Source organism: Hyperoodon ampullatus (genome assembly GCF_949752795.1).
Source record: "Hyperoodon ampullatus genome assembly, chromosome: 1".
NCBI lineage: Eukaryota > Metazoa > Chordata > Mammalia > Artiodactyla > Ziphiidae > Hyperoodon > Hyperoodon ampullatus.
This window is the reverse complement of record NC_136914.1, coordinates 126,357,309-126,375,921: the sequence shown is the minus strand read 5'-3', so window position 1 is coordinate 126,375,921 and position 18,613 is coordinate 126,357,309. Positions and strand designations below refer to the sequence as shown.

Sequence of the window (18,613 nt, the reverse complement as noted above, 5' to 3'; positions counted from 1 at the left end):
GGCCGCCCACTTCCGGGCGGGCGTGGCGTGGTCGGCGTTCGCAGCCCGCCGGCCGGTTCATTCCGCCTCTGTCCGTCCATCCGTTTGTGCGGACCCCGCAGGTGCGGGACTGGGCGCGCGACCAGGGGCGGGCGGGTGTCTTGTTCTCCGGCTCGCGGGGCCGCCCCCGCCGCCCGCCCGGGCCTCAGTTTCCCCGGCCGCTCCGCCCGGGACCGTGGGGTGGCGGCGGGGGCGGGGAGGTGCCGGGGCCGCGATGCCCCACCCCGGTCCCTGGGACGGTTGGCCTCCGGGGCTGCGGCTTCTTTGCGTAACCCCCGCAGCCTGCGTTTCCTGCTGCCCAGGGTCGGGGGCAGGGTGCACAGAGGGACTCCTGTGTTGGGTCACGGGGCAGGCAGACCGTTTAGGCGCTCGCTGGCTCTTCGCGGGTTGGGCCACGGCGGGAGCTGGGGTCTGTTTCTCCCCCAGGTAGGTGGGTGTGGGGCTGGGGTACCCAAAAGTGCCCTCGTGCGACGTGCCGTCTTGCAGACCTGCCACACGCTCAGCCAGGCCGGATCGGAGCGGCCCCCATCATGGGCTGGGGAGCCGGCGGGAGCTGCACCCCGCGCCCGCCCATCCACCAGCAGCCGGCACCCGAAACCCGAGTGGTCGCTGTGGTGTTCCTCGGCCTCCTGCTGGACCTCCTGGCCTTCACCTTGTTGCTGCCCCTGCTACCTGCGCTGCTGGAGAGCCACGGCCATGCGCAGGTGAGCACCCCCAGTCCCGATGCCGCTTCACCCCCGATGGCTGTCCATTGCTCCAGGCCCCTCAGGGACTCCCCAGCCGGTCACACTTCCTTGTTACCTAGGATCCTCTTTATGGCTCGTGGCAGCGCGGGGTGGACTGGTTTGCTGCAGCTATTGGGATGCCCGCCGAGAAGAGGTACAACAGTGTCCTGTTCGGAGGTATGGTTCTTGAGCCGGGGCTGGGGGCCCATTCGGCTCCTGCCTTCCTGGTTCCTCCCTCCTCAGTCCCAGGTCCTGGTCCTTGTATCCTCGCTCCTGGGCACTGTCTGTTCTTTCTCCAAGTGGGTGGTTTGGGGGCCATCTCAGCTCAAGGTTCGTGGCCTGGGAGTGTAGGGCCCAGCATGGTCTGACCCTTGGGGACTGGGCAGTGTGGTGACTGTGATCTCTGTCTCTTCCAGGTCTGATTGGCTCCGTCTTCTCCGTCCTGCAGTTCCTCTCAGCGCCCCTCACAGGGGCCGTCTCTGACTGCCTGGGGAGGCGCCCGGTGATGCTGCTGTCCCTGGTACGGGTGCTCATAGACAGGAGCCTCTTCCCGCCCACCAGCAGCCCTCTGGGGAGGCAGCTGTGGGCCCTCCACGGCCCCTCGTTGGCCCTCGTTGCCCCGTGGGGTTGGTGTTTGGGGGGGCGGTGGCTTCTGTGGCTAAGCGAGGCTGTGCCAGAGCTGCTCCTGCCACGGAGACACTGGGAACACAAGTGGCCCTTCGATGCTCCAGAACAGGGCAGGGTCCCAGGGTATTGTTCAGGCTTGCTGGCCCCGCTGTGGGTCCCTCCTGGCCTCAAGTGACCGTGCCTGCCCTTGGTCCCCGCCCTGAGGCAGGCAGGCCTGGCCACCTCGTATGCCGTGTGGGCCACTTCGAAGAGCTTTGCGGCCTTCCTGGTCTCCAGGATGATGGGGGGCATCAGCAAGGGGAACGTCAGCCTCTCCACCGCCATTGTCGCCGACCTGGGCTCGTCTCCTGCCCGCAGCAGGGGCATGGTGAGTGCACTCCGGGGGGCTCAGGGGTGGAGGGGCTCCCGGGCCTGGGTCTCCCTGCCTGGCTCAGGCAGTCTTCTCCCCAGGCAGTCATCGGGGTGGCCTTCTCTTTGGCCTTCACATTGGGCCCCATGCTTGGCGCCTCCCTGCCCGTGGAGACGGCGCCCTGGTTGGCCCTGCTCTTCGCCGTCTCCGATCTGCTGTTCATCTCCTGCTTCCTGCCGGAGACGCTGCCCCCGGAGAAGCGGGTAAGGTGGGAACCAGACAGGCACAGGGGCTCGCTTCCGGGGCCTGCGGGGAGGCCCGTCGCGGTCCCAGGTGCTGGGGAGGCCGGGCCGCCCGCTCCTGGTGTCCAGACGCTCTTGAGACCACAGCACCTCCTGGGTCCCCTGCGTTCCCCAGACCCCCTACCTCCAAAGCCTGGCAGGTGGACTGGGGGCCGGGCCTGCCGGGGCCTTGCAGGGGGCAGGGCCAAGAAGGTTCGGGTCAAGCCCACCCCCAGGCTGCGAGGCCTGGGGACGCCACCAGCCTCGTCGCAGGCTCCTCAATCCTGTCCCCTCCAGGCACCGTCCGTCACGCTGGGGTTCCAAACTGCTGTTGATCTGCTCAGCCCCCTGGCCCTGCTTTGCTTCTCAGCTGTGGCACGTGGCCCGGACCCGCCCACCGGAGTCAGTAAGGAGCAGGCGCCCTCGTGAGGGTGGGGCTGTGGCTCCCTCGGGCTGCCCAGCGTCCCCCACAGCTGCCATCGGGGCCCTCTTTCCGCTGACGTCCCTTTCCCCTGCTCCACAGGGCTGGGCAGCCTGCGCCTGCTGGGCCTGGTCTACTTCCTCTATCTCTTCCTGTTCTCGGGCCTGGAGTTCACGCTGAGTTTCCTCGTGCACCAGCGCTTCCAGTTCAGCAGGTGGGAGCGTGGAGCCCCTTCCAGGACCCCGCCTGGGCACGCCCTGCCCTCTCCCCATCCCGAGGCCCCGCAGCCCCGCCGCTTCAGGGCTGACTCCCACCTTGGCCTGTCCCCCGGGGCCCAGCCCGGGATCCCGGGGCGGGCGGTGCCTTGCGCCGAGGACGGGTGACGCACGGGCCGTCACTCAGGCTGCCTGGCTCTGCATGCGAGCAGCACGGGCGCAGCAGGGAAGGGGTGCTGACGGCTCGCCCCTCCCAGCCTAGAGCAGGGAAAGATGTTTTTCTTCATCGGCCTCACGATGGCCACCATCCAGGGCGCCTACGCCCGGCGGATCAGCCCTGGCGGGGAGATCGCAGCTGTGAAGCGGGTACGGGGGCTCCCCTAGGCGTGGGGGCGGGCGGCGCCCCGAGCTCTGTGGAGGCAGCGGGGTGGTCCTGAGACCAGCTGTGCCGCCCGCAGGCCATCCTGCTGCTCGTCCCCGCCTTCCTCCTCATCGGTTGGGGGCACACGCTGCCCGTGCTGGGCCTGGGGCTGCTGCTCTACTCCTTCGGTGAGTGGCCTTGCTCAGGCTGGCGGGGGTGCAGTGAGGGGCCGGCGGCCAGGAATCCTGGAGGGTCGCACCCCTGCCGGCCCCTCCTCCAGGCTGATGGGCGCCTCCCTGATGTCCCCCACCAGCCGCTGCCATCGTGGTGCCCTGCCTGTCCTCCGTGGTCGCCAGCTACGGTAAGAGGCCCTTCCCTTGCCTGAGGTCACCCTGGGTGGCCCACAGGCACCTGACGGCCTCTCCCCTTTCCCCCACAGGCTCTCCCGGGCAGAAGGGCGTGGTCATGGGCACGCTGCGGAGCTTGGGCGCCCTGGCCAGGGCTCTGGGGCCCATGGTGGCCGCCTCAGGTGAGAGCTGCGCGACAGTGCTCGGGGCGTGCTGGGCGCCTGGAGAGGCCCTGCCAGGCCAGGGGGCTGCTGGCCTGAGCTGGAGGCTACACAGCCCCTGCTGGCCGCCTGGGTCCCAGCCACTGAACCCCCGGCTCAGCCCCGCCGTCCTGTGGGCGGGGACTGTGGCCATCACCCCCTGCTGTCTCCGCAGCGTACTGGCTGGCCGGGGCGCAGGGCTGCTACACCGTGTGCGCGGGGCTCTTCCTGCTCCCCTTCTCCCTCCTGCGGAAGCTGAGGCCTCCGGCAGGGACGCTCAAGGCCGAGTAGCTGAGCCACGCCTACCCCAGAGCGGGGCAGCCCACGAAGGGAGTGGGAGGGAGGCCTGGGCCCGGACGGCTCGCACTGCCCGTCTGGCCCCTCCCTCCCCGCCCCCCAGCCCGGGGCGGCCCAGGACTCGCACCTGTGCCTGTGACGCTCCTGTGTGGACCTGCCTGCTGGGATCAGACTCCAAAATCTTCCAGGCTTTCTGTTCACTTGTCTTTTATACTTACTGACACACAGGGTATCAGCCAGGCCTCTGAATGACCAAATAAAGCAGCTGTTTTATACCCAGTGCCTTTCTCCAGTGCACAACTCTGCCTCGACACACTCACTGCCCAGGGAGACCCCCCCAGGCACCAGGAGAAGCAGCTTGAGCTGAACATGTGTACAGCTGCACGGTCCGGAAGAGCACGAGGCTTTGCCCAGGCCTGTTTCCCTCCCTTCTGCACTGTAGCGAGGGGTGGACAGGCAGATGAAGGACCGCCCCCGCCCCGGCGTCAGCACTTACCAGGTGGTACTTGGGGGGTGTCCAGCACCCTGGCAGACTGGGGAGGAGCGACCCCTCTGCTGGGCTCCCCCCCGCCTCGCCTGGACCCTGCCCTCCACCCCCTGTGGAAGAACAAGCGGGCACTGGGGCAGGGCACTTCCAGGTAGAGTCCTCCGTGGTCCAAAGTGACAAACTGCCTGGGATCTTTTTTTAGAACATACATAAGATAAACTTCTGAAGTCCTATTTTAAAGGAACAAAGAAAAGGATGCAAGACTGTTTCCCAAGTTTAGACAAGGAAACTGCTTAAATTTTATTTGTGAGTAAAACATGTTACAATGAAGAAAGGCTGTAGAACTTGTCATCCCAAGCCTGTGTCTGTATATGCAACTAAACTTCATGTTGTAATACAAAGAGTTAAACTACAAAAATGAAATTAAAGTCATTGCATACATGGGGTCAGAGGAAGGGATAAAAGGAAGAGCCCATGGTTAACTGAGGTGCAGGGTGAGGGTGGAGAACTCTACCACCATCTCGGCAATGGAATGATATACAGGAGAGAAGTGGCTTGCCTGCCAGTAAGCTTGAAGCAGAGGTCAGCGCCGTGCAGCCGCCTCAGGTCCTGCCTGGGTGTCAAGTGTGTGGGACCTGAGCCCACATTGGGCACTGGGTCCCCTGAGGGCCCCTCCCCCCTCCTGGGGACCTGTCTGGGAGACAGGCTGGCACTGGAGCTCCTGGGACAGGTCACTGTCAGAGAGACACCTGGCCACCCACTAGTTCCCACTAAGTAGCTAGCCGCCATCTTCCAGGGATGTGAGTGCAGTGAAATTCACCGTGGCGCTGGAGGGCGGGAGGTGGGCTCTGCCAGTGACTGCACAGGGCGTCAGGTGGGACCCCTGGGGCCAACTCCTACCCCGAAACTGCCTTCTATCAAAGTGAGGGTACCCTCCAGGCGGAGCCGAGCCGAGCTGAGGTTAAGAGCAGACCCCCCAGGACAGCACATGGAGCCCTGGGGAGAGAATGAAGCACAGCGCAGACCGTTCGCTCACAGCGTGTAGGGTGAACTGCAGACTTTCTGAAAGGACATCTAGGAAGCACTCTTGCCCTCCTGATGCACCTTCCCTATGACAGGGATCGAGAGCCCCCAGTGAGTAAGGAACGGAGCCCCAAGTCTGGTTTTGGCCGCGGGGGGCCAGTGAGACCATGCATAGGTTACCTGGGTGTACACAGGCCCGTCCGCTGCTGGGACTGCCGGCTCAGCCCAAACCCACCTCTCAAAAGTCCGCCACGGTGGCCTGGGCCATTGGCGGGGACAAGAGTGTTCTCACAGGACCAAGGCTTTGTGTATCCGAACAAATGAGATCACTGAGCAGATAATGCCAGCAAGAAGCTACAGGTCTTCTTCAGTCACCGGAGACCTTGGGGTGAAGGGAGCCTAGCAGAGATGGGGCATGGGTTACTTCACAAGAGAAGGAGAGCAAGAGTGGTCGACGCCAGAGCTGGCAGGGCCACCCCCCATCCAGCCAGAACCTGGACTTAGCTAAGCCCCTGGGGACAGCGTGTCCCCGAGGGGCTCATGAGATGGGCCGAGGTGCTGCTCCCTGCAGGGCAGGGCTCGGAGGTGGACGCAGAGACCAAGTCTCCCCCAGCACCTGAGGCTGCAGGCCGGGCCGCTGCGCACACACAAGGTTAGCACCGGTCTCCGTGGGGATTTGGTCACGCCGCGAGGGGAGCGCTAGCTACAGAGGGGTGGGCCTTTTGCATTCCATTACACAAGAAGACAGGGCACAAGACACAATCGGGGACAGTCTGGTGGCATCGGTTTGTGCAGGAAGGGCCTTCAGGAGTCACTCCTCTTCTTGCTCTTCTTCAGGAAGGAGGGAGTGCGGAATTTCTTCTTCTTTTTGGAGGGGGACTTGCCCGGAGACCCATCACTGCCAGGGTCCACAGCAGCCCCCTCCTCGGCAGCTGGGGAGGCGACCTCGTCAGCCGCCTGGGCCGTGACTGGCTCAGGGATGGCCGCTGAAGGGGACCTGGTGGGGCCTGGAGGGCCCCCGGCTTCACAAAGCCCCTCTTCCTCCTCCTCCTCCAGTGTCGGGAAGCAGAGCGCTTCTGAAGGCTCGTCAGGGGACAGGTCAGGGAGAGCTGGCGTGACGGCGGCGGCATCACTGTCCTCTCCTGCAGCCGGCTCCTGCGGCAGGTCTGGGGGGAGGGGTGGGAGAGGCGGGGTTAGAGGGCCACTGCCTGGACCTCCAAGGGGGATCGCAAGCGCCCTGCACCAAACAAGAGTGAGAAGCTGTCAGTAAGCTCTACTCTGCTTCAGGCTGGCTGCAGCTCACAGTGCAACACGTGGGCTCAACCTCAGGGCGGTTTTTAGCTCCTTCTCATGGACAACATGCTGACAAAGCCAGACACAGTCCCAGGGCTTCGGTCCCCAGTCACAGAGACGGTGATGAAGGCAAGTGGAAACATTTTCAGTATTGCAACGTCTGCGTTAAACACTTGAACCCTTTTAAAGGACATGTGTTAGTAATCCTGAAATCAAGCCTAAATTTGTATCCACAACACCTGGTCTCCCCCAAGGAGAAAACTATGTAAAGCTGTGGCAGCTGGTAGAAAACTACGAGTTGATTCCCAGACCCCCATCAACATCAACACCAAACAAAGGCCATTTTAGGCTGGAGAGTTAAGAGATGAACGCTAAGGTAAGGGACAGTCGAAAAATTCAAGCCCCCTTAACAATTTGAACATGGAAACATAAAAGAACCAAATGGAACTTATTTTAAAGAAACAGCCTGAGGACTGGTTTCTACACTGACCTTGGGGGAAACCAGTTTTGTAGATTTTTAAAAATAGTCTACCAAGTTACCAGCCACTGGCAGGTTAGGCAACAGCAAACCTTCAGTGCCTGGAAATCTAGCCAAACGTCCAGAGGTGACCAGAGGCTGGGCTGAGCTGCGGAGGCGCGGCTGCACGGGACTGGGTGGGAGCAGTTAGGACTCCCTCCGCGAAGCATGCAGAGGTGGCCTGTGGGTGCTCAGGGGAACTCTGACCATCTGACAAATGTCACATTGGGAAAACAGCACTAAATGTCACTCTTCCACCCCCTCAAATTAAGCTTAAGCACCCAGTTTAAGCAAAGATCCAAACACATGCGACCCCCGTGCAGCAGGTGGCAAAATCCCAGCCTGAGTCTAGTTTAGACTTGTCTCGAAGGCTCAACAGGACCACGTGGTCCCTCTGAAACTTCTGAGACCCAGAGTGCTCGGAGCAGTGCCACCTCGGCCCTGGGGGCACTCGAGGACAGGCTGCCCACCGCAGAGCTCAGGGGACCCGGCCCCTTCCAGGAAGGCCACTGCCCAGAATGGAGGAACAGGGTAAAAGAAGGGCCTTTGTTTTTATTTTGAATAAACAAAAAACAAAAATTAATAAGCAACAAAGAAGCAGAAGAATGAGGCAAAGCACAGGGAAATTCCGATTAAACAGCAGAGGGCCAGGCAGCAGGCAGTACTTACTATGGTAACAGGTACTCTTTAGCACATCCACCTCCTGTTTGTAACGCAGCCACAGGAAGAGAAAAGCACAGGTAGAGAATCTATGCATTCAGTCACAGCCATCGGGTTACAGAAGGAGAATGGCCAGGCCATTCTTGTGGACACAGGAAAGGGCAGGAGGTGAGCCACAGGCTCCCGACAGGCACAGGAAGCACACCGTACGAGACCGAGGGACAGACACGCAGGCCACACGTCACAGAAACACAGTGGGTGGTCTGAGAGGCCAGGGGAGGCGGGCACTCTCCACGGACTGGGAAATACGGCCAAAGAATGCAGCCCTGTGGCCCAGACACAACAGAGGACGTTTCCGGGGCTGATCCGAGCACAGGAAGGTTTAGGAAACGTGCAAGCAGTGGGCAAAACTGACATCGTGAATGAAGACAGGTTCCGATCCCCAACGATCGTCCTCCCACCTGTGACGTCACGCTAACGAATCTGTGTTGCCTCAAGTTACCCCGGACAGAACCAACACGGGAGCGGAGGAGGCTGGGCAAGCTCAGAGCGGATGATGTACTGGTTTCCATGCAAACACACTCGGCTGTTAGTGTCCGTTCAACTACTGCCACACTCAGCTGCTTTTCTTACACAAAGCCACGAAGTTCGGCCCCTCCTGGCGATGCCGCCCCGGGCGGCCGTGCACCACCCTCCCACACGGGGCAGCCACACACCCACCTCCACCTCAGAGCTCACCTTCCTCCAGCTTGATGGGGGCGCTGGGGGGAGTGTGGGGGGCAGCAGGGGGCTCTGGAGGGCTCTCTTCTTTGTCTTCTCTAGTCTCGTCCAGGTTCTCTGCAGGTGCACAGAGGGCAGAAAGAGCACCGGTGAAGGTCTTCGGACACGGCGCGCCTCCCCTCGCCCCCTCCCAGGCGGACGGGCCCTCCCGCCCTGCCCATCGGGCTGCCCCGGGGAGGGCGGGGGGGTGCTGCTCAGGGTGCAAGCAAGAGCCCAAGAAGGGAATGGCTCGCAGCCGCTGGCCTCAACCTTTTCCCCATTCCTACCCAAAAGAGGACAAAGGAAGCCACTCCTGACTGGGCTGTGGATCTCGGTTTGAGAATCTGCCAGAGCTGCCTCTGTGATGGGCTGTGCCCCGTGACCCCCAGCCTGTCCTCTCCTGTCCTCTAGTGAGGGGCCCCTCCCCATGTCCCACTGCGGAGCAAGAGCCCAGGGTCCCAAGCCCCCTCGCCCTACTTGCCACCTCAGGGAACGTTACAGGAGCGTGACCTTGGTTTTAATTTGTTATTTAGAGCATTTTCTACCAATAAGTTAAACTTGGCAGTCGTAACACGTATTTTTATTTTCTATAGTAAAGTATGCTAAGGACCAGAGGAAAAATTACAAGAACTGGCTGCCACTCCCACTGCTGACAGCTCTGTGATCACACAGCATGATCACAGCTGTCCCCATCCACACCCACTCACTTGCTGTGACATCACTCCTCATGGAACCTCACATATAGAGGAAATATTTGTATCTTGTGGTTTAACTCAAAAAAAAAAAAAATCCAGGTTTCCCAGACATTGGAAGGGTCTGAGTCCAAAGGGAAGACACACATATATGTGCACAGGAACTGGGATTAGGCTACAGGACCAATAGCTCAGGCCCACACACCAGTTCTTACTCTAAGGCAAGTAATTACGGCCATAGCTCAGACAGAGCTTTCTGCAGGGCTGCATGCACCGTTCAGGAGATGATCAGAATTAGTGCTGTGACCAGATCAGGCTCACTCTGAATCTATGTGCAGCAAGCCTTAATTTTAATGCATATATAACAAAGTGACAGGCAGTGATGGTGTAACACACTGAAAAACAATTCAGCAGCAGTTTTTTTGCACAACTCAAATTCCAATAGCAGCTATGTGATGCACTATGTAATTGGTCTAAAACAAGACTAAAAAAAAAAAGTTAAATTGGGGCGAATCAGAGGTTGCATTTGAAGCAGGAATAGTTCCCAGGATGGTCCCCCATCAACCTGGAGGGTAACTGTGGGATTTCCATTCCAGGAGGGCTGCTCCCAAGAGGAAGAAGCGTGGTCCATACTACGGTCCCAGGGACAGCAGCATGAACTTCCTGGAGGGGACGTCCCCAGGGTCTTCGTGGTAACCAACCCAGGGCAGGGACAGTGATTCAGACCCACTGAGCCTTCGTGGCAGAGGCAGTGGGAGGCTGGCTTCTCTCTTAGTTCTCAAAATGTTTGGATGTGCTTTTAAAAACCTGAAGTTTGAAACAAGCTGCTCCAAGAGGTTCTGGCTCTCAGAGCCATTTATTTTCCTTTGTTGTAAAATAGTCCCAACATGTTTTACAAAAATATGACCTGCTATGTCAGTGAGCTACCAAGAGAAACAAAGGCTGCACCAGCATTGGCCACACCCTTCACAGGGTCTGGAAAGGTGCCAGAGAGCCCTACACGCTCGCCCCTGGGCCAGTGACCATGCCCAGCCAGGGAGCTCTCGGGGCTTACGGAGAAAAAGAATCCGTCAGAAAACTCTAAGCCGTGACTTCAGCTGAGATGAAGGTGGGAGGAGACCGCGTGCAGGGGTGCAGGTCACAGACCCAGGCTGGCCTCCGCCACACGCGGCCTTGTTCTTGGGAACAGATTGCTCTATTCCGCGCTCTCCGGGAGCAGAGCAGAATGTGCACAGAATGGCGTGTGCTGGGCTTATCTTTCATCGCCACCTACAGTCAGCCCAGGACAGAGGAGCCCACAGAGCACTTCCTTCTGCCTCTGGAACCACCGTGCCAGCCCTGCGGCACCCAGGACCCGTGAGGCCGCTCACCTTCAGGGCCCTTCTGCTTGCGCTCCACCTCTCTGCGGTAGTCCTCCAGCTCGCGGTCGGTGAGCGTGTTGAAGGGGTTGGGACCCGTGGTGCTCACGATGACATGGGGCTGGTACTCCTTCTCAATGATGGCCTTGGAGGCCGTCACTAGCTCGCCCTGCGGACAGAAAGGGACGGCTGGTCTACAAGAGCCCTGCTGCTCCTGGATTCTCCCTCCTCCCGGGCAAGGGTGGGGCAGGGCGCACACACATCCCTGAGAGGCAGCCTGGGTATGGCCCGAGGCCCTGAGGCTTAGGCTGAGCGGCAGCCTTCAGCAGTAGAAGACTGAGAAACACATGCAACAGGGGAGAGACTCCTAGGAAAGTCCTTCAGATTTCAGAAGCAAAGGCACCAACGTGCAGATCAAGTGTGTAGAGCATCCCAGGGAGAGGCCCATCTCCTCACAGACAGACAGGGATGGATGGAAAAGGGGACTTTTAAAGTCAATTACCTCCTCCCAGATCAGAAAATGTCATGATCACAACACTCAGGTAGGTGTGCTCAGAAATGTGCTTATGTTCTAAGAGCACAGAAAAGTCCTGTTCGACTGTGCATTTGATTTGTAACTAGATCCTGTAACTAACCCCAAAACATTAAGAGGTATCAGAATGTCACAAAACACCAGCACTTGTCTGAGGAATTTGGAAAAGTGTAAGAATTTATACAAAAGAAAAAAGAAAGCTAAGCAAAGCGAAGCACACAGGTGGCCTGGCCCTCAAGGAGGAGGCCAACGCAGCCAGGCCACACAGGCACAGAGCAGCAGGCAGCCCTTGGGCGCTACGCCCGCCCACCCTCGCCTGCCCAGCACAGCTCTGTGCCCCGCAGCTTGCCAGCTTGGCCCCCACACGCTCTGGGGCTCAGTTTTGAGAAAGTTAACCAGAACCCAAGCACGTGCCGATTACTTAATGAGAACTTCTGAAAGCCAGTGAAAATAGGAGAATCCACAATCGTTTCGATGCCAGGCCTGGCCCGGCAGCGCTCTCCTCGGTGGGTGAACACCAGAGGGAGAGGGCGTGCCAGCGACGTGCACAAGAGACAGGGCCAGGCCGAGTCCCAGGAAATTCAGCTCACCGGCCAACTGCTCCCCTGGGAACCTGGGCTGAGAAGTCACTGTCCAGCGACATGGACCCCAGGGGAGAGAAGGAAAAGGCTGGAATCCGCAGCCTGTGCTCAGAGAGCCTCGAGATGGGAAATCAGCTGCCTAGATGGGGAGGGGGCTCCTTCTGAGCAGTCCCGAGCCCAGGTCGACTGGCTTCTCCTTCAGAAGTAGCCCAGCCTCCCCAGACAGGGATCGGACCCTCGTCTGCCACGAGTTAGCTCTGTGGCCTGAGACAAGCCCCTTCCTGTCCACGGGCCTGTTTTACAGGCCTCAAGAGGGGCCTGCCGGGCTGACCACAGCTAAGACGTGCTGAGCACTAACATTCTAGGATCTATGGCAACCAGAGAACTGCGTTTGCATCCTGGTATCACCGCCAGTAAGATGAGATGGAGATTCAAGCTTTCAGATAAATGTTTACATCATTTAAATCAAATGTTCAGTCAACTGCTACGGAGACGCCCTGTGGTCAAGCAAGGTCCTTTCTGTCTGGAACACCTGGCCCTCGAGGTGCAGCATGGCTGGTTCCTGCCCCCACCAGCAGGGAGCTCCCTCCTCCAAATTCCTCAGCCGAGGGCCGAGCTGCCTTCCAGACCAGCTCTGAACAGATACAGGGACACAGGAACCCTGTTATTCTGGAGGGAAGGAGACACAGATACGCTTGAGATGCAGAGGGATGGAGGCCCGCTGTGGAGCAACCCAGGCCGAGAAACCAGGATGCGCAGTGGCTGCTCCCGCCAGCAGGCCCCGCAGGGACTCTCGCTGCTGCCGTCACTTGGAGCCACCACCATGGGCTCTAAGCAGGACAGACGCCCAGCAACTATGTCTGCCCCGACTGACACCGCCTGTGTGGGATAACAGCTCCAGCTCCGAAGCTGTGCAAACCTGGGCTAGTGCCCTGACCTCTCTGAGCATCAGGTTTTCACCTGTAAAACCTACTCAGGTTTGAATTTACACTCCAGGTGCTGGGCCACACACACACTACGTGCTCAACACCAAGTGCACCGGGCGAGTCCACAAGTTGGGCCGCAGGCCTCCTTGTGTTTCTACCACGCGGCAGGGGGCTGCAGGCACACGTGGCAACAGGGAAGCTTACGCTACACAAATTGCACAACAGAGTTCTTCCCCACGCCGGACAACTTTCAGCGTAGACTTTCCCACCCTGGTCTTTAACAACTCGATTCACTCGTAATGATGTCCAGAAGGCTGCATGCTGGCTTGTGCAGCACTGGAGTCAAGCGAGCCTACAGTAGGGCTCAGCATTCCTTTCAGAACTGGAGTGTCGGGGTGTGGCTGGCGACTCACTGCCCCTCCTCCGTCAGAAGACACCCCCTGCCCTGTGTGAACAGCTATCACCATGAGGGAGAGATGGAGGCAAAGCAAAGTCCTTCCAGAAAAGCCCCAACTTCCCGAGTCCCAAACACCTGTTCCTCAAGTTCTCAAACGGGAAGCAAGTATCCATACGCTTGCCTTACAGGGAAGAGGACGTGTTTAGAACATTAACAACCCCAGTCCTTCCTTGGTCAAGGAGAACTCAACTTGTCAGCAAGCAGTGTCATCTTCCAGGAGTAATGCCACCTGCATCTTGAGGTCCACACGAAAGGATGTGGACACAGACCCAGTCAAGGACGTTGGTGGAGTCAAAGCACACTCACCACTGGAATGAGACATGCGTAGCGGGAAGAAGACCAAGGATGCAAATGTGAGCACCAGAAGGAGGATGATGGAGGAAAACCAGGAAGAGAAATCTGTGCCCAGGGATGTCAACATCTCCCCAGCTGGGAGCAGTCTCCTCGGCTAACCGCACCGGACACAGCACTCCCAGCGGCATGCTGTTCAGATCTGCTGTGGGGAGGACGCCGGAATCTCCAGGAATCTCCCTCCCACAGACTCTTAACTTCCTAGCCAGGCATGAGGGGGCCCCTACGTACAACACTTCATGAAGCAGTCGCAGGTGACTGTGACACACTCCCAAATCTGAGCACCACTCGGTGGAGCAAAAGCCAGACTGTAACTGGAGCCCCGAGAGCAGCCTCTAAGCCAGCTCATCAGTCCACCCTGCAGACAGCCCCTCATGAGAAGCACACAGAAACCACCAAGTGCAATGTAATGCCAGAGAGACTGCACAGCAATGACTAGGAATCTGGCTTCAGCCCACAAAGCTGGAGGTAGTTTTGGGCTTTCACAGTAAGCACCCTGGGGTCATGGACTCAACACACTTGGACGCATCTGAGAGAAAGAATTATGAACTAACAAGATCACAACAGCTTATGGTCCAAAGTAGCAACATGAAAAACAAGCAACAGGGGTAAGAAGACATCTTTCTCCCTTGCTCTGAGAAGTTCCTCTAAGAATGGTAGCTGGAAGTACATTCTAAGGACAAGGAAAACTGGGGCCCACTGGATTAATATATAAATGTGCAAGAAAATTTTATCAGCAGGGCTTCCAGACAGGAATATAGAATCATTAGTGCAAATCTGATTTCTCTGGCAATGGGAACATTGATGAAATGATATTTGCATCTCACTGGAGGTGTATTAATCGAAAGAGACCCTGAAAATTCCCTTTGAACACAGGGTACACACCACTAAGACACTCAGCCGTGTGGTCAGCCACTCTGGCTCTGTACACTAGCAGCAGCCTGTGTGTGTAGAGGGTTTCCTTCTACCTGGGCAAGTTACACCAGATACATTTTCCACCTACTGTACATGTCAGGCACCCACGTACACAGAGAAATTACAGTTCTGGGTTTCAAATTTTCATAAGTATTTCTTCCCCCTTGCAACATTTAAAACAATTATCTAGGTTTTTTTTTTATTTTATTTTTTTAAGGTAAAAATACATTTCCTCAACAAGGGCTGGCAAAGACTGTCCTGTTTTATTTCCCATTCCTCTGAAATGACATCTTTCAATCATACAACCTCTGACTGCCACGTTCATTGCACCCCCATTCACAGCTGAGCAAGCGAAGGTAGAAGGTCTCACGGGGGAGCTGACACGCTTGCAGTCCACCCGTGAGCCTTCTGCAATTGGCACCTTATAAAAGGCAAACTCCTAAATCCCCAAAGCATGCACCAACCAAAGTCACATGCAGAACTTCAGAAACATCCCTAAGACCAGCCATTTCTCAGCACAACGTAAAGATGCTAAAAATTGTAAAAATAACCTCATACAAAATGCTGTATTTAAAGAACCGAATAAGCAGAACAGAACCTTTTGGACGATCTCACAAATAATTGAGAGATCCGTTTAAAGCTCCTGCTGTACCTAAGACAATACCTAGCGAGAGCGACAGGTGAGGGGCGGGGTGGGTAAAGAGCAGGGTGTGCCGACAGGTAGCTGAGGACGGGGCAGTGAGTACCTTTCTAAAAGAGAGAGACTTAGCGGGACTAAAGGTCTGCTCTGTACGCTCGAGCCCTTCGATTGTTTCCGTACAGTCAGAGAGGGGCGCGTCCTGCAACAGTAAACTGAGTCGTCAGAGCCCAGCAGGCCCGGCTGTGGAACATCAATGAAAGCACAGGATGGAGCCAGCTGAGAGCATGCAGCGGGACAGCCGTCAACAGCGATGCAGCGGTGATGGCGGTACAACGTGCAAACATGGGCCACAGAACCAGGACCACAGCTGGCCAACGTCAGAAAATGCAACAATCACCAACCCCGGTGAGCCATGTTTAAAACATTCGGTGGCAACTTAACTTTCAGAGATAACTACTTACACAATTATCTTCAATGTGCCATGAGGTACAATCCTTCTACAGAAATGCATGTAAATGTGGACCACATTTACAGGAACCCTCTGCACTTTTCCCCAAGCAGCACTTTGTTGTGGACAGCAATCTATACAAGAACCAAAGTCCACGACACCCACCCTCTTCCAGCGTTGTACACAGTTCACCGCTAACACCGGATGAACCCAGGCCCTCAGCCAGGCATGCACGACGTGGAGCTGGGCTGGAGGGGGACACGGCCCTGGGCATGCTTATGCTTGGTCTACCACTCAAGGAAAAGTGGCTGGGTTACTTCTTATCATGAAGACTTTGAACAAAGAAAACTGGTTGCCTAGGACACTTACCTCATAGCCATTCTCTCCCAACTTAAGAATAATTTTGGAGCGGGCAGTCATTAGAGCCACCACCCACTATCGTCAGAGACATTCTGAGCTCTCACCTGGACGAGGCTCCTGTCCATCAATACACCACACAACACCTGGGACTGGGGGCCAGCGGTCTTAATGTCCTGTAGGTTCTGCTCTCGAATCTGAGGATGGCAAGAAGGGAAACACACATCAACAGTAAAGAGAAACCTCACTGTGACTGAAAGTCACCGTTTGTGCGCTTGGGCCCCCCAGCACAAGCTGCTCTTCTGTTCTGCCCTGCACCCCAGCGGGTCCTGCGTGACCACCGTGCCCGCTTAACGGTGCTGGTCCAGCCCGATTAGTAATTCATGGGTCTGAGAAGACGGAGGGCCCCTTCCAGACGACTTCGGCAGGCACAGACCTCACTGAACTCACTAACGTGAGGGGAGGCACCCCCTGTGTGCCCATCTTTTAGTGACACTGTGAACACTGGTGGACCTCATGTTCCAATATACCAAACGTTCTAACTCTTCAAATGAACCCTGCAAGGCAGGGGGCAAAGGCTGTTCTTGCCAGGAACAGGCTCTGCACCTTCAATTCTGCCCTGCTATGTGAGCAGGTGTTGGTTCAACAACGGGGGCCAAAGCGTCTGCTGCTCACGCACTGCCACTGCACTTCGTCAGCGCAGCAGCAAAGCAGTGTGAAGGGAGGACCTCGGCAGTCCCGTGGTGGCAGCAGAGGTCCTCCTGGAGCTACACCCTCGCCCCCTGCAGCCGCAGGCCTCCTGCCCCACCCAGGGCCGCCTCCTCCCGCACGCACGTCAGCTTCCACCCATTGCTGGTGGCAGTCGGTGCACACCTTGTTCCTCATCTCCTGGACCTCTTTTGGGTTGGTGTTCAATGGGACGAACAGGTTAGGGATGGCAGAGGCGGGAGCCCTATGTCCATCCTCTTTAGTCCACTGTAATAGCAAGAACAGGTGAAAAGTCAGGATCGTGACAACAGTAAGTGACACCACAGAATCCAATCTGTCCAACTCCTCTCACATCTGGTCATGCACCGAACTTCACAGAGAGTGAACCAATGACCACACCGCCTGGGTCACTGCAGTGGCTGGAAACCAGTAATGCTGGAAGCCAGAGCTGTGACTGACTGGCAAGTGCCAGTCAGAATGCCCAGCTGAAATCTAGGGCGCGACATGGGCTGACGACAGAGCTATGCCCCATGACTCCCTCGGACAAGCCGCAGGGGACCCTTCAGAGCACACTGGTTCACCGCTCCGAGAGTCCTCAACACCAAAGCCGGCTGGAAGCATGAGATGACAGGGTCATGAGAAGCGGTGTGATGCTGCTGTCCAGGTGAGGGGAGACTCTGTGCGGTGAGGCAAGAGTGGGCATCACCAAAGTTTTGCATTAAAATAAACTACCGCACCAGAATGTACTGTTTGCGTAGCTATTTCAACCCAAGAAGATTACTGTATGAAGACCTATACAGTAGCTACCTGGTGGAAGAGTTTGGTGATGTCAAATACTTTATATAATTAATACTTTTGAGCGTTACAAAAATGTCCCAAACAAACTGAAAGCGCTCATGAACCCTTACTGGAAGGCTGTTTTAGATACCAGTGCGTATTATATCAGCATGCTGTGCCTTTCATGCGTACTTTTTTTTGGACCTCCAATCAAATATGAGAGTTTTAATCCAATTCTAATTCTTAGGCATGAGCAGGCACTGAACACTAAAACAAGCCCATCGTAGAATGCAAATGTTATATGCCTTTCAGAATAGTTTCAAGAGGCAATAAGATAGCCATAAACCGAGACTTTAAAGAAAGCAGCAAAACCGTCCAATGCTGGGCCGCTGTGAAGGCAGCGTGGGATGGGCATGAGCTGCGAGATACTCACTGACACTTATCTCCTCAGATAAAAGTAACTCCAGCTTCTTATTAAAAATAATTTTTAGTTAAAACATAAAACAACCACCTCAGAAGCTTGAACAAGTTTGAAAACTTAAGAATAATTATTATAAATTAATATACCAACCTGAAAACAGTGCATGGAATTCCTATTACTCCAGAACAGTAAGAAACAAATTTAAAAGTTGAACAAAGTCTCCCCTTCAATGTACACAGTGACTAAAATACCTAAAGCAATTTAATATTTTTTTCAAGCTAATAGTAAATAAGACTCAAAGCTGCTGCTACACATATACTTTGGAAAAATCCATCACAGCAATTCAGCACTACATGTGTATGTGGTCAGCAGAAGTTGTTTTTAAGCCCACTCCCTTCAACAAGTGAAATAAGTTACAAACTAAACAAATAAAATGAAAAAAGAAAATAAGGGACAGAGGGAGAGAGAGAGGAAGTGGGTGAGAGGGAGCAAGAAAGGGGAGACGGGCTCAAACACGACCCCACAGCCATATGCACGCAGAGTCTCTGCCACGGGACACGTTTCCTGAGGAGCACAGAGGCTGTCTCAACAACTGTGCATCAGGAAAACACCAGAACCACCTGGGAAAGACAGAACTTATTTCTTTTAAATAAATCTATAAAGCAAAAGCACTGTTACAAGGGAAGCAGGAAGGCCCGCTTTGCTTACTTGGTGTCCTGTTTCAGCACATCTAGGCTGATCTCTCCTCAACTCCTATGGAACTAATCATGCAGAGACACGTGCGTCCTGGCCTCCGTCTCTTCACAGGAGGCTCCACCGAGGGCCTCTCCTACTCTGATGCAGGGGCCA

At 56.5% G+C, this 18,613-nt stretch overlaps 2 protein-coding genes across 4 annotated transcripts in view; one reads left to right on the top strand and one right to left on the bottom strand.

The window, feature by feature from the left end:
• Positions 1-71: 71 nt before the first annotated feature.
• Positions 72-4,001, top strand: MFSD10 (major facilitator superfamily domain containing 10). 3 transcript variants are annotated; one of them, XM_079701633.1, is made up of 13 exons: positions 72-101; positions 526-743; positions 845-941; positions 1,181-1,284; positions 1,600-1,758; positions 1,842-2,003; positions 2,319-2,427; positions 2,545-2,656; positions 2,915-3,023; positions 3,116-3,206; positions 3,332-3,379; positions 3,458-3,547; positions 3,741-4,001. In XM_079701633.1, exons 2-13 carry the CDS (start codon positions 570-572, stop codon positions 3,854-3,856), a joined length of 1,371 nt encoding a protein of 456 aa, XP_079557759.1. In that variant the 5' UTR covers positions 72-101; positions 526-569; the 3' UTR covers positions 3,857-4,001. The 3 variants fall into 3 exon arrangements, with proteins under 3 accessions (XP_079557759.1, XP_079557761.1, XP_079557760.1); XM_079701635.1 differs by lacking the exon at positions 1,842-2,003; XM_079701634.1 differs by lacking the exon at positions 3,332-3,379.
• A 2,175-nt stretch (positions 4,002-6,176) lies between these two features.
• The window catches only part of ADD1 (adducin 1), a gene marked incomplete at its 3' end in the record, with an annotated part of 72,132 nt that continues 59,695 nt past the window's right edge, over positions 6,177-18,613 (bottom strand). The window contains 6 exon segments of the mRNA XM_079705928.1: positions 6,177-6,538; positions 8,581-8,679; positions 10,664-10,820; positions 15,160-15,252; positions 15,966-16,055; positions 16,732-16,833. Of these exon segments, the coding sequence (XP_079562054.1) occupies positions 6,177-6,538; positions 8,581-8,679; positions 10,664-10,820; positions 15,160-15,252; positions 15,966-16,055; positions 16,732-16,833 (903 nt within the window).